General features: G+C 49.1%; 2 protein-coding genes across 2 annotated transcripts; both read right to left on the bottom strand.

The window, feature by feature from the left end:
- Nucleotides 1-476: 476 nt before the first annotated feature.
- Nucleotides 477-1,529, bottom strand: LOC149992046 (leucine-rich repeat-containing protein 37B-like). The gene has a single exon (XM_090263633.1). It carries the CDS (start codon nucleotides 1,456-1,458, stop codon nucleotides 523-525), a length of 936 nt encoding a protein of 311 aa, XP_090119759.1. The 5' UTR covers nucleotides 1,459-1,529; the 3' UTR covers nucleotides 477-522.
- A 1,598-nt stretch (nucleotides 1,530-3,127) lies between these two features.
- On the bottom strand, nucleotides 3,128-22,228 carry FAM174B (family with sequence similarity 174 member B). The gene is made up of 3 exons (XM_090263701.1): nucleotides 21,879-22,228; nucleotides 12,440-12,571; nucleotides 3,128-4,009 (listed from the first exon to the last, which is right to left on the bottom strand). Exons 1-3 carry the CDS (start codon nucleotides 22,211-22,213, stop codon nucleotides 4,006-4,008), a joined length of 471 nt encoding a protein of 156 aa, XP_090119827.1. The 5' UTR covers nucleotides 22,214-22,228; the 3' UTR covers nucleotides 3,128-4,005.
- Nucleotides 22,229-22,240: the final 12 nt, after the last annotated feature.

Below are 22,240 nucleotides of genomic sequence, written 5' to 3'. Positions count from 1 at the left end.
ATACGCTGGAACTTACACATCAATGAGCTTAAAATAGACTGCTATAAAATATGACGCACATAAACCTCACGGTAACCACAAACCAAAAGCCTGCAACACAGAGAGAGAAAGGAACCTAAACAAAACACGATAAAGAGCAAAAACCACAAGAAAGGAGACCAGAGAAGAAAGGCACAGAGGACAGGTGTAAAGACCCAAGAAAAGACAGGGTGCCCCGGACAGCTGTAGAAGGCAGCGAACAGGAGGAGCTTCTCGGGAGAGCAAGGCAGACCCCACCCACGAGCCTGTCCGTAACCCCCAGGGACCTCATGGTAGAATGGAGGCCGGTGAGCTTTTCCTTCCCGAGGCTGCTCCCTGGCACACCAGCCCAGCCTGAACTCACCCCGTTCCCACTCTTAGAAAGCATAAGTCAAGCCAGGTGGGAGAGGCAGGAATAAGCCAGCAGTTTTTTTTTTTTTTTTGGTTTTTTTTTTTTTTAAGAGAAAAAAATTTATTGGTGACTGGTTCACTCTGGCAGGAATATCAGGTTTCACTTTCTATTGCAACTGAATCCAAGGCTGCAGAGCTGGAGGCTTCCTCCGTCTCCATGTTGTCTGAAAGCTCCTCCCCAGCAGAGGAACCCTTGGCATGCAGCTTCTGTGCCTCCTCTTTCTCAAAAGGGCCATATACATCCCTCAGCGGGCTCCAGAGATCACCCTCCTCCATCTTGCTTTCCGCCGATCGGGCCTTACGCAGCAGTCCTGAGAAAAAGCCCCGTGGCTTTCCTTCATTATTGTCCTCAGATGTTGTTCTCCAAGAAATCAAAATGAGACAGCAAATTAGAATATGTAATGTTACTACTACAGGAACAGGAATGGCCAAAAGGTGTTCCTTCTCGTAGCCATATCCTGGCACATTTTTGATGACCTCATGTGGCTCCTGCTCTTCCTCTTCACCCTGGGCTCCTCCCTTCTCAAGTTTCCATTCATTCATATTCCAATCTGCATTGGAGATGTTTGCTTTTTGTTGCTCAGTAAAAAACTCTTTCAACAGATCCAGAATGGCTGACAATTTCTTCTCCTTTTGGCCTGAGGAGGCCTTTCCCAGCTCAATTGTCAGCTCAGTGCTGGCGTTCTTATTTCGGTGTTGTAATGCTCTTATGATAGAGCCTTCTGCGTTTGTTAAATGTAGTTCATCACAAGCTGGGCGTGTCTGACAGTCAGCGGGGCAGTGCAATTTCACTCTCTGGCCGACGCGCTCAATGTTATCTCTGAATTTGCAGAGGCAGCAGGCCAGATCATGAGGGAGGACAAGTTTTTCCAAATTAATATTCATCATGAGGATGCTCTCAACTGTTGTAAGTGGCACATATGTTTTTCCCAGGTCTAGATGTTTTAATGCTGGCAATTTAAAAAGATAGGGATCGTCAAGACTTGTCAAAGGATTATCACTGAGGATTACTGTGTGTAAAAATTGCATTCCGTGCCAGGCCTTAAATGTTCCGGGGCTCAGTGACTCAATGGAATTGCCGCCAAGATTTATATATTCAACGAAAGGGAGTGCTTCAAATGTGTTCTTTTGAATAAAATTTATGTTATTTCCAGATAAATCTAAATACTTGAGGAATGAAAGACCTTCAAACAAATCTCTATGCAATTCTTTTAAGTTATTGTCACTGAGGATTAGTTTCTCAGTTGTATGGAAGGAGGTCCATGAATCCTTATCAAGGTGAGAAATATATTGCCTTCTAAATTTTGTGCTACTGCTTTAAGAATCCCTTGTAACTCATTATGTGCACGTTTTCCTTCAGGGGCAAACACAGTCCTCTCTCTGTCACGTATGCATAAGGAAATCTCAAAACCCAGAGGCCTTCTGGTGGGAGAATGATTTCTTGTTTTCCTGGGTAGAATACTGGATGTGGTGGTGGGCCTGGTTGTACCTGATAAAAGTCAGCTGCCTTGACATCAGAGGGCTCATCGCGAGGTGCTTGTCTCCTCCCGCAGGCACAGGCACCAGTGGGTCGAGCGCGGCCACCGTGACACAGCACAGGAGGGTTCCTTCCAGCCTCTGGTTTTCTCCCTAGGGCGCACTCGGAGGGCGAGCGTTGGCCGCAGCTCCGTCCTCCCGCTTCCGCTGCCGTTGGGGACCACCCCAGCAGTTTTTGACACAACTAGTTTTCTATTCTTTAGAGATACCCCAAGACTCTCCGAAAACAGTGAGGATTTAATATTTACTGATCAAAGAGGCAACTCCAAGAAAATGATTAGATGGGCCTAAGAATGTATATGTCTCCACTCTCCCACAAGGGCCATTTTATTTCTAAGTTTTTTCTTAAACTTCCAGGTCCAGGCACCTGCCACTGGGCCCCACCTCTCCCCCTCCAGCCTGTGCCCTCATCCCTGACCACCAAAAGGCACATTGCTGGCCTCCATCTCAAAAACATCCAAACCGATACACACATGGTTCACAGCAAAGGGTTTTTTTGTTGCTTTTTGTTGCTGTTGTTGTTTGTTTTATTTCAGAGCCTGTAGTGTTGAAGCTCCAGAAGGTGGAAGGTCACTCTCCGCTGCTTCTGCCAGGCCTGGCGATGAGCACATGGCGGCTGGAGCCGGTGTTTGTAAGGCAGAGGAACCCAACTTTCCTGCTGATCATTCCGACAGTTGTCGAAAAGGCAAGTGTGAGCTGCAGTTCCAGTTTAAAGGTTCAGAGGGCGCACAGCTGCTACGTGGTCAGTCCCATTTAGTCACCAGTCTGACCCACCAGGACACTGTGGAGGGGAGAGATAAAGTAGGCCCACCCTTTGGCAAACAAGACAGAGAAAAGGAAAGGAAAGTCAACAAAGGAAGTGAAACCAGGGAAGAGCAGGCATGCCATGTGCATTCCATGAAGCAAGCACTCTTCTCATAACTGTCTCCCCAAGGGTCCCCCTCTTTCCTGCAGAGGCCAACGTGCCATCTCTACAGGCCAGCACTGCAGAGCAGTGTGTCCAGGGGGCTTTGGGAACCAGGGGACCCTGTAGCTCTGGCAGCCCCTTCTCAGGAAACTGAAGAATCTGAAAAAGGGGTGAGCAGGGAAAGGCTAATTTTTTTTCATCCAAAGCAATGATGCAGACAATTAACAGGCAAACACACAAAGCCTGCAGAAAGCCAGAAAAGAAAAGATTTATTTAAAGTAGAAAACACCTTTCCATAGAGAACAGAGTCCCAGGGCCCCAAAGGCACTGCCAGTCTACGTTAGCAGAAGCACTGGCTCTGGGGAGACAGGGAAACGGGAGCCTCTGTCAATCTGAGAGGTCAACCCAAGTCCCTGCTTCCAGAAGCCACCTAACCCCTGACCCACCCTTGTGGTACCTCCTGAGTTCAGTCGGTTTCTAGTCCAGCCTGGCCGAGACCAACGTCAAGTACAGTCCCTGATAGTCAAAATTCTTTGTGAATTAGCTATGCCTAACTCTGATGAACCCTCTAAGAAAAGAAACGAAATGAAAAGAAGCCACAAATGTGTATACTTCTGCTATGGCCTGCCAGCCCTAAGCACTTTCACTGTGAACTTTCACACAGTCATTCCCAACGTAAGGCCAGAACTTGACCAAGCCCAAAAAACCACCAAAGGGTTAGACGTGTAGAATGTCACAGATCCAGGAAAGCAGGAAGTTAGAAGTCCTAAATACACAGATGAATATCCTGCAGGCTTTTGGCGGGGGAGGGTTCTTGATAATTTCTGATCTCTTTTACTTTAGTCAACAGTTGCATTCAAATTAATATTTTTTTAAGTCAACATATTCTACCCTTTGCCCTCTTGAGGAGGAAGAAGGGGTGACATTTTAAAGGGATGTCCAGAGGGTGGTGGAGGTGATTCTCCTGCGGTGATACTCTGAGCAGACGTTTGACACAAACAGACGTCCCGGAGTTTCATAAATAATGTTTGTTTTGGTTTCAACACCCCGAAGAAGATGGCTTCCAGATCTTTCACATTCAGGCTGCAGCTGATCAACTTTACACAGGATGTCAACATGCTGGCAAACAGGTTTTACCTAAAAGGAAAAGTAGAGTGAGTCAGTGCCTTCCTGCAGACCTCCATACACATTCTGACCCCTCCCTAACAGTCTCCATCCCATGGGCCACACTCCCCAACCACAGGACCTTTGAACATGCTGCTGTCTGGAAGGAGAGCTGCACTCCTCCAGGTAACTCCTTCCCTTCCCTCAGCTCCCAGCTCAGGATCCTTTCTTAGCTCCCTACACAGACCCCCTAACCCACAACCTCCTTTCCTTCTATTCCTCCATCCTAGCACTTCCACAGGTGTTTACACCAGGGTCCAGCACAAGTTTTATGTGCAAGTCCACAAAGTAAGTATTTTTTGCTCAACCCACTGCTGTGCGGCGAAAGCAGCCACAGACAGCACAAACATGTTTGGTTGTGACTGTGTTCCAATACAACATTAGTCTATGAACACAGAAATTTGAATTGCATGTAATTTTTACATGCAGTTTGCTGACTCCTCCTTTATGCAATTATCTGAGTCATGTCTGTCTCCTGCTTAGTCTGGAAGCTCCCTGCGGCAGACCCTTGTCTGACTTCACTTACCTTGAAAATCTATTCAAGACATCATCTAAAGGGACTTAGGAAAGGGAAAGGCTGAGAGGTCAGAGTCACCACCATCACCTACTGATGCGCCATCACGGGCATCAGATAGTCCCTCTGACTTCTTCCTGCGATACCCTCCCTCCTCCCTGCCCCCTAACCCATTCTGAGCTTGCTTCCTGGGCCTTCAAACCTTCCATAAGCTTCACCAACTATGAGAAGAGCTTCCTGCCCGGAGAGGCGCCGCTCCTGCCCGCAGCACCCTGTTCTTTCCTCCCGGTGGCGCTTAGCAGGCCATCCTGTAAGTGTCAGTGTCCCCGGTTGTCTCCCTGTCCAATAGCACAACCTCCCGGAGGGCAGGGCCAGGCTCACCCCTCCTGCACTTAGAGTGAATGGTAGGAGCAGGCTCATGAGCTGGACACAGGAGGAGGGTGACAAGCAGAGATGTCTAAGAGGACTCTCTCGGCCCCTTTCTTCCCCCTGGGACAGTCAAACTGCTAATGACATTCCCGCATCAGCGCTAAGGTCAACCAGAAAGGATGTCAAGGCTGCCCCTGCCCCTGCCCTCCCTGGGAACTCCGTGAGAAGTGAATGCGTATTTAGATGCCATGACTTACGCTTCTTCCTTTCAGATATCTGACTGTCCTGAACAACGACACTGGCTTATCACCATCCCAGGGAAGGAGAGGGACATGTCCCAGCCTGTTCTGCAAGAAGCCTGTCTGTCGGTGGACAGAGCCCTCCCCATGAAAGCATCTGCTGAGCGCCCTGGCAGCTGACCTCCTGCTGTAGCAAGCGAGGATGCGGCCGGAAGAGGGCACAGTGGCCACAGGAAAAAGGGGTGACAGAGAAGCCGAGGGAGGAAGCCAGGCCCCGTCTGTGAGCATGCCTGACATGGACAGACGTGAGGCCCACTGTGTGCCGTGGGGGCCCTCCACAGTCCTGCTGTTCTCACCCCAGGACACCAAACACGGAAAAAAGAAAACTAATAAATGTGGCCAGCTTCTACAAAAGCATTTCTAGTTAGGATTATTTGTGTTGTTTTCCTTTTTTCTCTCTTTTTTAAATAGGTTCTTGGGTAGCACTGCGTGTGCATAAGTCAGATTCACTTAGTAGTAAATTGTCGTTGCCACAAAAATTCCTGCTTCCAGAGGCTCACTCCTTACAGACGTAAAACTCAAATAGTTTTAACATGCACGATACCACAGCTGAGAACTGCGCCCCACATGCCAATATTGCTTTCCAAAAAAAGCAAAAATGCCTCATGAGATGCCCATTTTTAACGCACGAGCTCAGCATTCTGCAAGAAAGAGGCCAGGCAGAGCTTTATTCGAACTGTTTGGGGATAACCACTGGTGATGTTTCAGGCCCAGGTCGGAGGCTCCAGCACCTGCGGGGGAACCTACAGGTCCCCAGGTCCCCTCCATTTCCTTTCAGGCCTCAGAAGCTTACGATGGCCATCGCCCCTACACTGCCCACATGCTGATGCTCCAAAAAGCTTCGTTCTCCGTCCTCAGAAGATGAGGAGTTATGGGGTGGGCACAAGGGCCTTCGAGCCCAACCGCTCAAGAAGTCTCTGCACTAAGTGTGTTTAGCAATTGCCACCGGATTTCCTGGGGACCCAGAGCTCTGGGCCTCAGTCTAGGAATAAGCAAGTCGAGTCTGTTTTCTCCTGCTGCCAGTCTAGCCTGCAGGGTCCCCTTGCTGCAGACAGCCACCACATGCCCTTTGTTCCAAAGACAAGATGCCAGGCACGGCCTCCATGGTTGCAACAGAAATCTCATCGGTTTCTAATTAAATTCCCGCAGGAAGCTCTATCCCCAAGAGGGTGGGAGGCAGGCAATTCTAAAACAATTACCTGCACCCCCACAGGCCTCATTGTTTCCAAACCTAAGAGGGAAGGGCTTCCCGGTTGGGGTAGGCAGGGCTGGCAGGAGCAGTGTGTTCTCCCAGCACCATATCTTTGGGCAGCGTTTGTCACAGGTCCCGGTAGCACCTACTGGACAAAAGGGAGGAAGTGCCGCATCTGCTTTGCCTTAGGAGACGCCCAGAGGGTGTCACAGAAGTCACCTGTAATAAACCAGGGATGCAGAGAGGCCCAAAACATCAGCCTCAACTGCATGCGAGGCCAACCAAGCTCAAAACACATGCAACCAGGATTTAATCGCCTTTTGAGATATAAAACCATTTCAAAGTCCCAGGGTTCTCTATACTCGGTTTGGCCACCCTTTCCTCTCTTTTAATTAGCCTTTTTAAGTACAGAGTTGGAATCTTTTCCCCACAGGTCACCCCCGCCCCCACTTCTGGCCCCACGCATGAGAGGTCTTCTCTCATGGATTCTAACATCGCAGATGATGGAAGCCAGCCTCACCCTGCCCGCCTTCTCTCCATTTCCTGCCTGGCTGAGGCGTGCAGGATCTAAGTCACGAGATGTTATCAGAGCTACACACGTGTAATAATAGTAAAGGCCAGGTTACAGCCTGGCTGCTCTGGCGCCAGAAAGACATGATTTTCCTCTTTGTGTTCACTCATGAAATCACCCAAGGTCACGATCCAGCCACATCCGATTTAAATGTACTGTTTCCCAGAGGGAACCAAAAAGTTTAGTCGAGCTACATCTACATCTAAACAGGAAAGACAAATGATCACATGTAGTCAAAGAAGTCCTTAAAAACACAAAACATAAAATTATCCTTAAGATTCTTGTTCTTTTCAAACGTATTGACCTGAAAAGTTTGTGATATGCTGTTCAGGGGAAAAACGTTCCCAACAGCACATGTCGCGTGGTCCTATTTCTGTAAAAAAGAAAATTCCACATATGTACTTACACACACCCTAGTGGTTGTTATGAAGCAGTGAGATTAATTTTATTTCTTTTTCTTATCTGTATTTCTTTACCATGCACTACACCTGTAATTTAAAAAGCCTCTAAATGGTCTCTAAATGGCCAGTTGTTTTTGAGCCTGAGGACTACAGACAGCAGTCTTGGGTCTAGCGATTCACTGCAAGCTCACTCACATCCTTGTATTATTTCAGTTGTGAACAGAATAAACCTCTAACATGAGCTACCCGAAGTCCAGTTCTTCCCAACAAACGGGGAGGCAGGCTAGTGCCCACTGAAGATAAGGACAGCCTGTGGGAGGTAGCTGAAGTGAATCAAGTCACAGAATAAACACTTACTCCAGGAAAGAAGGCTGAAAATGAATGAGGTAAAGATTCAATAAAAGTTAGAAAAAAAGCAGGGAACACACCCAAAGAAAGCATAAGGAAGAGAAGCAGAAATCAACTGAAAATTATAATAGAGAGGATCAAAGAAACCGAAGTTTGTTCTCTGGACAGACGAATGAAAACTAAACTTCCAGCAAGCTGGACCAAGAAAAAGGAGAACAAACGTAACCAATATTAAGGATGAAAAGGGACGATGGCCACGCATGTTACGAAGATTAAAGAGATGACAGCAAAAGAATGGTGGGAACAACTTTAGGACATTACATTCGGAAACTTAGATGAAATGAGCAAAATTCCAAAAAAATACAACCCATCACAACTGATCCAAGAAAAAATAAAGACTAAATAGTCCTATAACTGTTCAGAGACTCGATCAATAGTTGTTTTAAATCTCGGCACAAAGCAAGCGTCAGGCTATCCCCAGCCAATTTTGGCAAGAGCTACTAAACATTCAGGAAACAAATAATTCTGATCTGATACAAACTATTTCAGAGAGAAGGAAAATAAGTCACACACCCCAACTTGTATTATGAGGCTAGTCAAACCCTTACCAAAGCCTGGACAAGGATATTAAAGGTAGGAAAACGACAAACCAATCTTAGTCACTAAGAGAAGCAAAGTCCTGAACAAAATATCAGCAAACTGAATATTGCTTTTATTTAGCAGACTGTAGACTCTAATAAAAATATAAATTGTGAAATATAAAAAATATCAGCAGACTTAAATACAGCAGTGTATAAAAAGATAACATGACCATGACCAAGCTTGTTTTATCTCAGGAATTCAAAGTTGTTTTAATGTTAACAAAATCAATGAATATAATTTCACCACCCAAATAGAGTAAAGGAAAAAGTACGATCTTTCCCATAGAGCCAGAAAAATCACTTAACAAAATTTGACATTAGTGAACTAAGAATAGAGGAAGACTTCCTGGTAGAAAAAGAAAGAAAAAAGAAGAAGAAGAAATGTTACAAAACCTTATAGCAAACACCATTCTTCTTGGTCAATATTAAAAGCATAACTATAAGATCAAGAACAAGAAAGGATGCCTATTATCATCACTTCAAATGAGTACAAGAAGAAGCTAAAAAAAAAGAGAGAGACAAAATGGACTGGGAGGGGGTTGCTACTAGTGTCAGATGATATATTTACACAGAAAACCCCCCAAAATCCCCACTGATACTACTAGAATTAATATGAATTTAGTGATTTGCTGGATTTTTTCAAACCAATATTTTACAAAACGAACTGCATTTTTATACATCATGAGCAAAAAGCGAAAATTGTTATTTTTAAAAGGATACCAGAGACAGGTTTCAGATCCTGTGATGATGGCTTCCCGAGAAACCTGTCTTTGAAGCTGTCCCCTAAGTGACAGCAGAGAAAAGCCGGCAGCCCTGGAAGCAGGAGCCCGGACATGAAGATCGATCCTACAGGACATGGGAGTTCATTAGGACAGATGATTTGGGGTCAAAGACTAATACATGTGGATTTGCTGGGTCCTGAGTCTCTGCCCAGAATGGAGAGGGAGGAGAGGATTCCTCTATCACAAATTACTGCGTGAGGGAGTGCCTGTTACAACGAAAACGCTCCAGAGCACGCTTTGAGACCTGGTTTCTTACCTGCCTTTACCCTTGCGACTAACCAGGGAGCAAAGTCGTTCTTTTAAAAACAGAAGTATTGTCTGTTACCTTAACACCCACCAAGTGGTTCAATTCGCTCATCTGCCTTTGGAAATGAAATCACTACGTCGAAGAAATACCTGCACCTCCATCTTCACTGCAGCATTATTTCCAATAGCCAAGACATGGAAACAACCTCAGTATCTATCAACAGATGAATGGATAAAGAAAAGGGATACAGATATAGTGCAATATTACTCAGCATAAAAAAGAAGGAAATCCTGCCATTTGCAAGAATGTGGATGAACCTTGAGGATATCATGCTAAGTGAAATAAGTCAGGCTGAAAAAAAACAAACACTGTATGATCTCACTTATATGTGGAATCTAAACCAACCAAATTCATAAAAAAAGAAATCAGATTTGTGGTTACCAGAGGTGGGGGTGTTGAGGATGAGGGGTCTAGGGGAGGTGGTCAAAAGTACAAACTTCCAGTTATGAAATAAGTACCGGGGTTATAATGTACAACACAATGACTATAGTTAACACTGTTGTATGGTGTGTTTTCAAGTCGTTAAGAGAATAGATCCTAAAAGTCCTCGTCACGAAGAAAAATAAAATTATAACTATATGAGGTGAGAGATGTTAACTTCCTGGGGTAATCATTTCACAATATATGTATGTGAAGTCTTTCTGTATACCTTAAACTGATATAGTAGTGCATGTCCGTTATACCTCAATAAAACTGAAAAAAATGAAAACTTTAAAAACTCAGTTGCCTTTGATGGTGAGTGTCATAGCCAGCAGCAATGTCAATCTGGCACTAACCGTGAGCCTGAAAGAGAAACTCACTCTCCTATTTGAAGAATTCAGGCAGTGGTGAGAAGTTTCTTCATCTGACTGTGGTTTTAATATGTACCTGATCTTCATTACGCCTGACACAGTCGTCTTTAGACAACAATGCTTGTATCCCTGTACTCAAGAAAGGGCCCCCTTTTCCAGCTTACACTCAAGAAGAGCCTACAGATAGAATTTCTGGACAGATGGTTATATTTCTGTGTTGAGGGCCTTTTCTTATTTTGTGAGATTTGAGGCCCAGTGTTTTGCAGCTCCCAAGGAGTTATTTCGGTCACCAAATACGGATAAAATTCTGTTCTGTGGCTCGGTACCCAAACAGCATGTTGATCCACTTAAGCCATTGAGGGCTCCCCTATTGTACAATAGCCCCGAGGCCTGTGGGGTGCAGCAAACCCTTTTTATTGTGAGTAATGATGAAGACAAAGTTTTCTTCACGTTATGTTTTATTTCTGTGCATTGAATGTGAGGCAGATGAAATCGCTTAGCAGTAAAATCAGTACAATCACTTTCGTATATGTATATTATTGTGCGGTATGGATAAATTAACTAACAGGATTCTTCTCAAAGGGTGCTGCTCTTCACCAGAAGTGTGAATTCTAGCTAATGATTTGTTCCCCAACTCTGCTATCTATAAGCAATCTGTCTTTTGTTTATATCTTCTAAGTGTGATTCATTAACAAATTAATTATAATATCAGTAATGCAGTATATGTAAATATGATAATACAACCATTTTTTAGACATGAGTATAAAAATGTTATTTTTAAATCATAAATGTATCAAAATATAAAATACATGAGAATATATCTAACAAAAATTTGTAAGAGATTTACGGAGGAACTTCTGAAAGTACTGAAGGACAGTTCTGAATATATCTAAAAAATGGCGAGTCATTTCACGTTCATGGATTGGCCAAATCAGCATAAAGAGGTCGAGTCTCCCTAAACTGATAGAAAGAGTCCATAGAGCTCTAATCGAAATCCCAAATATCGTTTTGCTGAATCGGACTACTGGCTTACATAGGAGGGCCAAGGGCTAAGAACAGCCAAGGCCGCGCTGGAGAGGGGAGGGTCAGGGAGGTACGGGAGGCTCCCCTTCGCAGGCGGGGAAAAGCTGTGCGTGATGGTCAATTCCATGTGTCAACTCAACTGGGTCACACGGTGCCCAGATATTTGGTCCAACATTACTCCGGTCAGGTCTCCGGGGTGAGATTAACAATTATACGGGTAGCCTGAGTGAAGCAGATTGCCCTCCCTGATGTTGATGGGCCTCATCTAATCCGTTGGAGGCCTGAATAGGATGAAAGGCTGAGCAAGGAGAATTGGCTCGACCTGACTGTTTTGAGGTGGGATATCGGTCTCTCTCATCCTGGGACTGGAACTTACACCTTCAGCTCTCCTGGTTCCCAGTCCTTCAGGCTTGAACCTTTAGAAATAAATCTCTTTGTATATAAAGATACAGGACTGCTGGTACTACTTCTCTGGCAAGCCTGGTAGGGAGAAACCTCAGGATTGGGTCTAGCCTGGATTTATGTCTCACCTTGGCCACTAATAACTGAGACCTTGAACAAGCGACATCCCCTCTCTGGACCCCTGAGCCCTCATCTCTACACTAGTTTCACCCCCAGCTATCACACTGAGAATCCCACACTTCTGAAGAACACCCCAAAAGGATCCAAGAACCACACTACACTCCTGAACTCAAAACATCATCCTGACCTTCCTACAGGCTACCTGGAGGGAACATACCTGGCTTTGGGGTTTACCGGTAAATTCCATTCTCACTCCCTGCTCTCAGGAATCAATGTAGGAGGCTGAGAGAGAAGTCTCCATTTGTGTGCACAAGTGTGTGGCAGATGGGGCTGCTCACACCAAGTCCCCCAGAGCAAGTGCACGACCGGCCCTCCCTGTCCTCCTGCAGAGCTGACTCTTCAGTGTCGGCATTTGGGAACAGCAGGGAATAACTGTTTCTCTATAAGGTTAGCCTGTTGGCTTTCTGGGTGCTGGGTGCTGCTGTAGGGATCAGAGCAGTTCCCCAAAAGCAACATATCCCCAGGTCAAACACTTGACTGGGGAACAAGAATACACACCCGGCCTTGGGCGGCTTTCAAAGGTGAACCATCCAACTGCCCCAAGCCTGGGAGCCCAGGAGGCAGCTGCTGTCCCCACCTGTACCTGTATTTGATGTCAAATACTGTGGAGTCCTCATCCTCGTCATCCTCTTCGTTCAGCGGGGCCATTTCTACGCGCTCGGCCGGGGTGGTGATGATGTCATACTTGCGGGTCTTCTTCAACCTCTTTCCTGACCTGGAGGAGAAGGGCATTGCTGAGAACACCACGGTCCCCACTGAGGCAAAGCCACACTGCTGTCCCTTGCCTGGGTCCCGGGAGACCTGGCAAATACCCCAGCTCCTGACTTCATAACCCTGGTGGTCCTCACCCACAGCACAGGGATGACTATTTCTGCCCTGAATACTGGAAAATCCAGTGCGAGAGCTCTTTGTCCTCAGCACACAGAAGCTCTGTGTGCTCACAAAACAAGGGAAACACAACTTCACTTTCAAAGCTTCCGAACAACATCAACTTGCTCGTCTTACCTACCTAGTATGACTTACCAACAGCACGCCATATTATATGTAAATGACACTTCCATAGGTCACCTGAGTTCTTTGGGTGGAGACTTGGGGGAACAGGAAGAAACCAGCTCTAAAGCCTGATGAACCCTAAGTGTCATCACAGAACAATTTGTCCTGCCTGCTTTCATCACTGCGTCACGGGGAATTGGGGGGAGGAGGGAGGGAGGGAGGGGAGAGATAGAGAGAGACGGTGTGGGACTGCTTGGATTTTGACCACGGGAGAAGCGCAGTGCCAATGCCAAGCCTGGTGGCAGGAGATAAGAGGGGCAGCACAGCCAGCCGCCTCCCCAGCGGCCCTGGGACAATGGCACTTTGGAAGCAGGCTTTGTGTAGGGGTATAAATGCTACCTTTATAAAAGCACCATTGGCCCCACATTCTCACCACCAAAGGTTCTTGATTTATCCCACCTCCCCGCAAAGGAGTAAAATAAATCTTTGCACCCTGCCCTAGATGACTTATAATCCCCGACCGATTCCATCTCCAGTACTGGATGGGGAACATTTAAGCCCAGAAATGACTCCAAATGTCACGGGCAACCCCAGACAAAGCCTCAAGGAAAGCCACCCATCCCCCGGGCCCTCAAGACTAGGGGCAAGGTCCCCATCTACACAGACCAGCACACCACACCTTTCTCAGGAAAACAGCCCATATCTGCGCCCGCATGATTCATGGCTGCTCGGGGGGGGCGGGGGGGGGGGCAGCTGGCCCCGCAAAGGAGCAGGACTGGCCCTTCTGCTGACCACGCCGGTGCCTGAGCCCCAACACACGAACCCAAAGCCTGGGAAGGCCCCTCGTGGATGCCCAGAGAGAGGCGGGCCAAGTTTCAAATCGCCTGTGAGGCCAGCTCTCCTTGATAACTACGAAGCTCCTCTCTTCTCCCCCAACTCCGGCCGGCCTGGGTTTCCTCCCACACACAACCTAAAGAAACCTACCTGCCGCGGGGTCGCCCAGAAATGAGGGCAGGCGCAGCACGAGCTGAAGCCACCACCGTAATGATAAACACCGTCTTGGGCATTTTCCACATTTTAGTAGTAAACCTCCCACACATCAGCACAGCTTTCCCGTTTTCTCAAACCTTCTAAAGCCCTCGGACTCTTCCCTGCTCTAGAAACAAAGAACCATACGTATAAAAGCGCCTCGGTGACAATACGAACATCTGTGCTTAGGGCTCCCTGGGAACAGGTTTTCCAAAAGGGACAAACATCCTGCGGCTCCTCCTCACAGGCTGTTCATGAGCATACCGGCCTGAGCACGAGGCAAAGGCCACACGGTCATCGGAGTCCCTCCAGGGGACAAGGGGGTGCGTCTTGTGGACAGAACCCTCGCCTCCCTCAGAGAAGCATGCAGCTTCAGGGAGAAGCACCTGGTTGCAGAAAGAGCCCAGGTGTAGAGTCAGACTTGGGTTCAAAACCCAGCAATTCTACGCACAGGCCTGTTTCCTGCGCTGTCCGGGGCCGTGGCGGGGGGACTGAGCAGAGCACCGGGCACACTGCTTCCTAAAGGAGGCGGCGGGGGAGACCGAGGAAACACACTGCGGCCCATGCTCAACAGCACGGCCCTGTGGTCGCAATTCTTCCTTCCTGGAACCAGGTCTCATTAAAGCTGGGGGCCTCAGCAAAGGGGTGGCGGGGCTGGATTTAAATGAACATCCACGCTGTCCTGCACAGGACCAGGCAAGACCAGGGACAGTCTACAAGAGACAAAGGAGCCTTCCTCTGGGGCCAAAATACACATTTCTAACAAGACAAAGGAGGAGCTCAAAATTCTTTTCCTCGGAAATGCAATCCTAAAGCCAGGGGGTTTGTTTATTCAGAGGCCCTCTCAACAGCTGGCCGGCAGCAGGTTCCCAGGGAACACTGGCAGGCCGCGTTTAGGCAAACACAGAGGCGGGGGGAGCGGGGCTCAGCTGACCAGCTTGGAGAGAGGCCTCCCTTCCTCGCCCTCCCCACCAAGAGAAACAAAACAAAACAAGCCCGTGAGGGCTGGCTTGTGATTGGGAGTTCAAGCTGGGGGTGCGGTGGTCAGGTCCATGGGCCCGCCCAGAGATCGGGGTTCAGATCTCAGCTCTGCAACTCCTTTGTCTCGGGGCCTGTGGGCAGGTCGCCCAGCCCCAACCTGTAACGGGGCTCCAGCCAAGCCTTAAGGAGTGCAGGTGTCTGAGAGCCTTCCAGGCGCACCCAGCAGCGTCACCACGCCTTCCCCAGGTCCTGGGGCTGCCCCCTCCCCACTGTGCTGGGGCCCCTCCGCCCAGCACCAGCACCCAGTCAAGTGAAAGGTCTCGAAACCCTACATCAAAGCGCAAGGGCCCCATCACCCCGTAAGCACAGAAAGCCAGTGAAGCGGGCCTGGTGTGACAAACATGAGACAGAACACGATGACGTCTGGCCATCTGGCAGCCAACCCTCTGTCCCTGAGTCCAGGAGCTGCAAAGGGTGGTGCTCACACAGCGCTGTCCCGTGGAACAGAGGCCCTGTGTTTCCAGATAGTCCCACTTGTCAAGAAAAGCAGGACACCTAGATTTCCATTAGAAGACTCCCAATTTTCAAGTGTTTTCATTGACCTCAGTTGTTGAAAAATAAAAAGCATTGTGCAGATCAAAACAACAAAAACTTATCTGTTGGCATCAGTTTGCAGCCTCTGACTAGTTTCCTGGCCATGGTGTATTTGATCACGAGTGCCAAGCATGAGTGACATTGAATAATTCAGCTAAAAACCATGAGCCCAGAGGTGGAATGATAGACAAGTTCGGCCAAGGTCTCCCATACATCTGTTCTCCAGCAGGTCAGTCATGATTGTAGGGTACCCACGGCTACCTACACAACCTGGCCGCGTCCCTCCCCTCAGGATTAACGAGGTGCTGCCTGTTAACTGACCCCAACAACGGCGCCAGGCACACAACAAGCAGCGTGTCTGGTGGGGCTGATGCTTCATACAGGATCACGCAACATGGGCCAGGCACTCCCGAAAAAATCAATCACCATTTCTAGGGCTCTTCTCCCTCACAGGACAGCATTTGGCCTCCAGCTGCTCCCCACCCTTGTTTCTCTTCCTCTCTCTCAACACCCGAGGGACAGACCCAACTCACATTCTCCTAAGACAAAGCAATCGCACCCTGGGTTTGCCCTATTTGAGGAACCACATGAAATATGGCAACACCAACGCCCCGAGACCTGTTCCTCCAGCTCTCAAGTGTGTTTGCAAAGGGCTGGGCCCACTTCGTTTTCATGTGAGGTGCCAGCTGAGGAAAGTGAGGCTACGAGCGAGGAAGGCAGCCCCTAGGGGCAGCTCCATGGGTTCAAGGGCAGTGGCCAGATGACCATGAAGGGCTCCTTGCTGCACCCAGGGGACCCAACACAGCCTGGAAACTCCGGTCTCACTGAGCTTTGGGACACACGTCGTAAGTGATCCTTCCAGCATCTACTTGTCCCTGCCACATGTCAGTTCTACTCCCACTTCTGGGGCAGTTACTTCTCGGCAGAAGCCTCCAAAATGTCCACCTCAAGCCCAGACGTCCAGCTGCATGACTGGCATTTCCATGAACAAATGTCACCTGTATGTCATTGTCTCACCTGCCTTCTATCCTGAATGGCCATTCTAACCCTCTCACCATGGACCCCGCTCCAGGCCCTTCTGGGCATCCCCACACGTTTCTCTTCCCCAAGTCAGCCCTCCAGCTCTCCCTGCTGGTGCTTCCAGCACCTTCCACAGGTCTCACCAGTCATCCTGTGTCAAAAGCCACCTTTTAATTATTTCACTCCCATATTCAAATGTCCCACCTGTTCCTCTCCCCGACCACACAGCCCTAAATCCTCCAGTTGGCATTCATGTCTTCCAAAATCCAGCTGCGACAGGTGAAGGGTGGGGAACCCTGGATCGGAAGCCAACTCCTGCCCTTCACCAGCGGCATGGCCTTGAGCAGGACACTTCATCCCTGCGCCTTAATTTACTCATCTGTAAAACGGGAGCTCCAGCAGTGCACCTGCCGTAAGAATGAGGAACCACCTAAACACGATACTTAGCAGGGAGACAGTACTAAGCATTTAGTACACAGCAGCAGCTAAATAAATAATAGGTGCTATTATTACTGACACCATCATGATTCTAAGTGATCATCTGCTCAAATCCTACCCACAGCAAAACCTGCTTGGCCCACTGGCTCCTGGAAGAACCGCTTCTTCGTCACACCCTCTCAAGTTCTGACCCTCCTCCTCCCTGCCTGCCTTCCGGGGCCATTCTGTACCCCCCAAAGCCCCTGGGCCCTTCCTCTGAGAGATTCCCTCTTTTGAACCGGATTGCTTCTTATCTGCCCAGCAACATCCAAGGCCATCACTCTCTCTCCCAAATTGAACTGGAAGCTCCCCGCCTTTGAGTGTTTCCTGTGGCAGGCCCTCCATTCACAGTAGGTCTCATTAAATACACTGGGAAGAAGTAGCCATTCAGCCACGTTTGCTCCTAGGTCCTTGGCTGGGTATTGGGGACACCCAGTTTGCCCAGTTCAAAACCCAGCCCACTACATCTGGAAGGCATAGCGCAATACTAGATGCAAATAGCATCCTCCTCCTCAAGACATAACAATAAAAAATGTCTTCACACACTGCCAACCGATCCCAAGGGGGAAAACCCTCCCCAGGTGAGAAAGAGCTGAGAGGCCTTGTACTTCCCATGAGACCTTTCTTTTTTTTTTTTTTTTTAACTTGGTAGAGAACTAAATCAAGGGCACACACTCTACCTCCTCCTTTAAAAAATATCTGGAGGATTTAACATACAATGTGATGACTACAGCTAATACTGCTACATGATATATTTAAATGTTGCTAGGTCACTGATTCGATTCCCAGTCAGGGCACATGCCCGGGTTGCAGGCCAGGTCCCCAGTTGGGGGTGTGCGAGAGGCAACTGATTGATGTATCTCTCACACATTGATGTCTCTTTCCCCTCTCTTTCTCCCTCTCTTCCCCTCTCTCTAAAAGTAAATAAATAAAATCTTTAAAAGTTTCTGAGAGTAAATCCCAAAAGTTTTCATTATAAAATTTTTTTTCTTTATCTGAGATGACAAATGTTAACTAAACTTACTCCACAATATATCTGTCAAATCATAATGCTTTACATCTTAAATTTATACAGTGCTGTGTCTCAATAAAACTGGGGAAAAAATTAACTAAAAATTTAAATTAAATTAAATTTGGATGAATATGTTTCACTTCTATAGCTTTTCCCCAAATTCAAACAACCAAAAATGACTCCCTGATGTCAAATGAACTCCACAGTCTCTCTCAAAGTCATAGATAAAAGGACCTGGCCTTCCAACCATGGCTCTGCCCAAAGCTCCAATTTATTAAAATAATACTGATATACTAATGAGCAATAACTAAAAACATTTCAGAATGGCAACATTCCCAAAATCCTAACAGAATTAAGCTTTTATATTTTCTCTTAACGTTCATTCTATTACAAATGTCAATACACAGATGATGGGAACTTTGGGGATTCCAGGCTAAGCAGGCAAGTTTTGGTTCCTTTCCAAAGACCTGGCTGAGTCAAATAACTAAGCTTCCACGCTTCCAGCATCTGCAGGGCACGGCGGCGAGCATCTCTGCCACTGATGTAGCACACGCGACAGCTGGGCGATGTCAGATCACCTAGAATTCTTCTTCCCCTCCATCCCACCAAAACAAACCTTCTTTCAGAGAAGAGGGTTTTAGGGAGCTTGTGAAATAAGAGGTGGCTGGGCATACGGCCAAACAGAGATCTGGGAGAAAGGCGGCCTGGGCAGGAGGGCGGAGAGACTCGCCAAGACGGGGAAAGGTTCCCCAAGAGGAAAGGTCAGTTGTGGTTTCAGGTGGTAGGTTCTGACTTGTCTCCGCCTGCTTTGTAAGACACCAGAGAGTAAGGTTCAGCCCCCCAAACCACAAAGGGCAAAGGGAGACCTAAGAGAGCACATGGGGCAAAGGTGCTGAGAACTGGCATGTGTGTGTTATCTCTATAGCCATGCTGCCCCAGCAGACGCTCCAACGGAAAAAACTGGGGCAATCAACTTTGTTTACCCCCTTCCAGCTCTCACGAGCATGTCAAGGACAGAGACAGCATCTAGTCACAGTGGACATTTTAAGAACCATCAGCAACATGAACTACTTAGAAGTTCGACATTCATTTGCCAAAATACCTTTATTAGATGCCAACCTGTGCCTGGAGCCACAGTAGGTGTTAGAGAGACACGGATGATTAAGGCCCAGCCCTGTTCTTGGGGGCCCTCAGCCTCCTATGGCAAAGAGACATGTTCAATAACACTACTGACTCCACGTAGAAAATTTAAAACCCCAGTGCACTATGGGAGCACTGGGCGGCCCTGGCAGCGGAGGCTTCTCACAAAAGACAAATGCAGGAGGACAAACAGCAAGGAGCTGGTAGTGGCAAGGGGAACTCCAGGCTGAGGGTCAGCGGGGGGCAGGACATGCAAGCCCAAGGCCGCAGGACACCTCTGGAGAGCCCCTGGAGGTCCAGGAGTGCTGGAGCAGCGGGCCAGGAATGGTCACTGCCTGCTAAGAAGCTGGGAGAGGGAGCAGGTAAGAAGGACGCCTAGCCAGTGCAGCAGGCCCTTGGGAACCTGATGGACTGAGCCTGCAGAGGACCACGGTCAGGGGGAAAGGTCCCAGTACAGACCACCGAGCAGCATGATGGGGTACTGGCACTGCTTCATCCACAGACTTGTAGAATCCTCTAGAATCAAACAGATGACTCATGCCACACCCTCAGATATAGCTTCCTCCTTTGCCAAGGAGCACATGGGGACTGTGTACCATCTGGGCTCTCCCCAGCTGTAAATGCTAGAAGTTCCTGTCTACATCAGCAGCTGTCCACCTGGAAACGCACCCCAACAAGACCACCTTCCCAGGAAAAGGAGGCAGATCACATCCATAACTGGCTTCTCTATGAAGTCAGAACCTTCTCTGCATCCAAGCCAACGAGGACCCCTCCCTGCCAGGCTTGAGTGCTGCTCAAACACGTGGCTCAGGGCCCTCACATCTGGTCACATGCTGCTTGCTTTTCTCCCCCACTCCTGGATAATAAAGAGCAGACTGGCAAAATAGTTCCAATACCTTCTTTAAAAATACACCGCCTTATAGGCTCGGTGGCCTATTTTAAGCTAGATGTTTCAAACCTGCAGGCTCCGAGTTGCTCTAGGCATCCACGTTCACTCCAACCGAACAATCAGGGAACCAGTAAAGGACAATGGAGTGTCCACGGAATGCCAAGCCAGTAAGGGGTATGGAGCCCCTGGGGTGGACTGGTCATCCCCGCCCTCTAGGGCTGTCTCTAAGTATGGGAGCTGGACGCTAAACCCAGCACGAGAAGGGCTGTATGGAAGATGAACAGGGCCAGGGCTGCCAGAGGCCAGAAAAGGAAGCCACGGCCTCACTCAGGCGCCCAGGAAAACTTACAAAGAGGCAGAAGCATGGGAGCTCGGCCTTGGTGGCTGCGCGCAGTTTTAGTTGGTGTAAAGCAGGAACGGCCCGACCCAGGAGCAGGAAAGCACAAGCCAGCACCATGGAGGGTAAGAAAAGGAACGAGTGACAGAGAGAAGGCTCTGAAGGACAGATGGCCGCAATGTGTGGCGCCGTCAGGTTATAAAGCCCCCGAATGCCATGCCCAGGTAATGGCTGCAGGGAGCCACTGAGGTTTGTAAGCAGAGAGGCATCGGCAGTGGGAAGGCCGGGATGAAGAGGGGGACAATTCAATTTCCACATGAAGGGGACCAGTGAAATGAGGAAAACATGGCTTAAGCTACGGCACGGGATGCAGGGGGCATGGGGGTGCACAGTTGCCCCTTCATCATTTTCTTAGGTCCACTGGCATTTAATCCTACAGGCCCACAAGAAAACACCTGGACTCAGTCACACCGCAACAACAGCAAGCCTACGGTTGATTCCCCATCCTGCCCTTCCAGGTCTGGTTTCTGCTCCTGCTGCTGAAAATGCTCTCACGGGGAGAGCAAGCCGCCGGCCCCCAACCTCCAACAGCTGATCAAACACCGGAGCACACTGGGTGCACTTGGAAGGGGAATGGGCAGTGCACAGTCTCACACACACACACACACACACACACACTCTCTCTCTCTCTCTCTCTCTCTCTCTCTCTCTCTCTAGCCGGACACATGGGGCTCATTTCCTACAAAGACAGGACTCCCCGGGCCTTAGGGGAAATGCCCCCCATGCATGCGCTGCAGCTCTCTCCACCTCACTACCCAGGGACCTGGGCATCCTTCCCGACCTCCCAGACACTTTCTCTCTGAACTTGAGCAACCCACAAAAGCTGCCCCAAGACCCGTTATGCCCATGAAATTTTCACTGGGCCAGCTCAGTCAGGCAGGAGCATAGTAGAATTGTCTCTGTGTCCCATTAACAGGAGGTACTGAGGCCACCAAGAGTCACCACCAAGCACCCAACATGCGTCCAGGGGACATCCCCATGTGCTAGACACTGCTGCTTCTGGCAGCAAAAGGGAGAAAAATTTAAAAAGTGAGGCTGGGGGTGACGGAGCCCCAGATGATGGAAGGGAGGGGTAGCAAGTGAGAAAGCCTACAGTCAGACGGACCTGCGTCCCAACTCTACTGCCACCTCTGCGTTTAGTTGGATAAACTACCTTGCCTTTGCGGAAAATATTTTCCTCATCTGTGAGGTGGGTATAAAAATAAATTCCGTGTAAGGTTATAAAAAATTCAAAGCGCTTTTGTGTTTGTTAGGCATTAACAGTGAATTCAAGGGGGACCAATGTTGATTTTCTATCTGTCTAGTTAAGAGGAGAAAATTCCCTGGGACGTTCCCAGGAAAACCTGGCGCGCGTGCCGCCGCGGGGCGACGGGAACGCGGTAGATGGAGCCCCGCAAGCCGCTCGGGTGGGTCAGAGCCCGCAGGCAGGGCATCTGTGCGCGGATGGGGTGCAGGGGGCCCGCGCGGGAAGGGGGGGCGGAAGGACCCACCTGAAGACGCGCAGGACCAGGCAGCCGATGAGGAAGGCGGTGAAGGCGCACGCCACGATCACGGCCGCCTTCAGGGTGGGCAGGTCGCGGAGCAGGCTGGAGAGGCGCGTCACCAGAGCGTCGCCGCTGCTGTTGGAGCTGCCGCCGCCGCCCGCCGCCGCCACCGCCTGCCCAGACCCGGTCCGGGTGGCGTTCGCAGGCCCCGAGGCGGGCGGCGGGCGCTCCGGCTGCGTTGCCGCTGCGGACGGGGCACGGCTGGTGCGGGCGGCGGGCGCGGCCAGGAGCACGAGCAGCAGCAGCAGCAGCGGCGGCGGCGGCGGTGGCGCCGCGCGCATCGTGCGGGCGGGCGGCGCGGAGCCGGA

Source organism: Furipterus horrens, unplaced genomic scaffold (genome assembly GCF_987537825.1).
Source record: "Furipterus horrens unplaced genomic scaffold, mFurHor1.1.pri manual_scaffold_16, whole genome shotgun sequence".
In the NCBI taxonomy this organism is placed as follows: Eukaryota; Metazoa; Chordata; class Mammalia; order Chiroptera; family Furipteridae; genus Furipterus; species Furipterus horrens.
The sequence above is the reverse complement of the archived record's forward strand: the minus strand, read 5'-3'. Positions and strand labels throughout refer to the sequence as shown.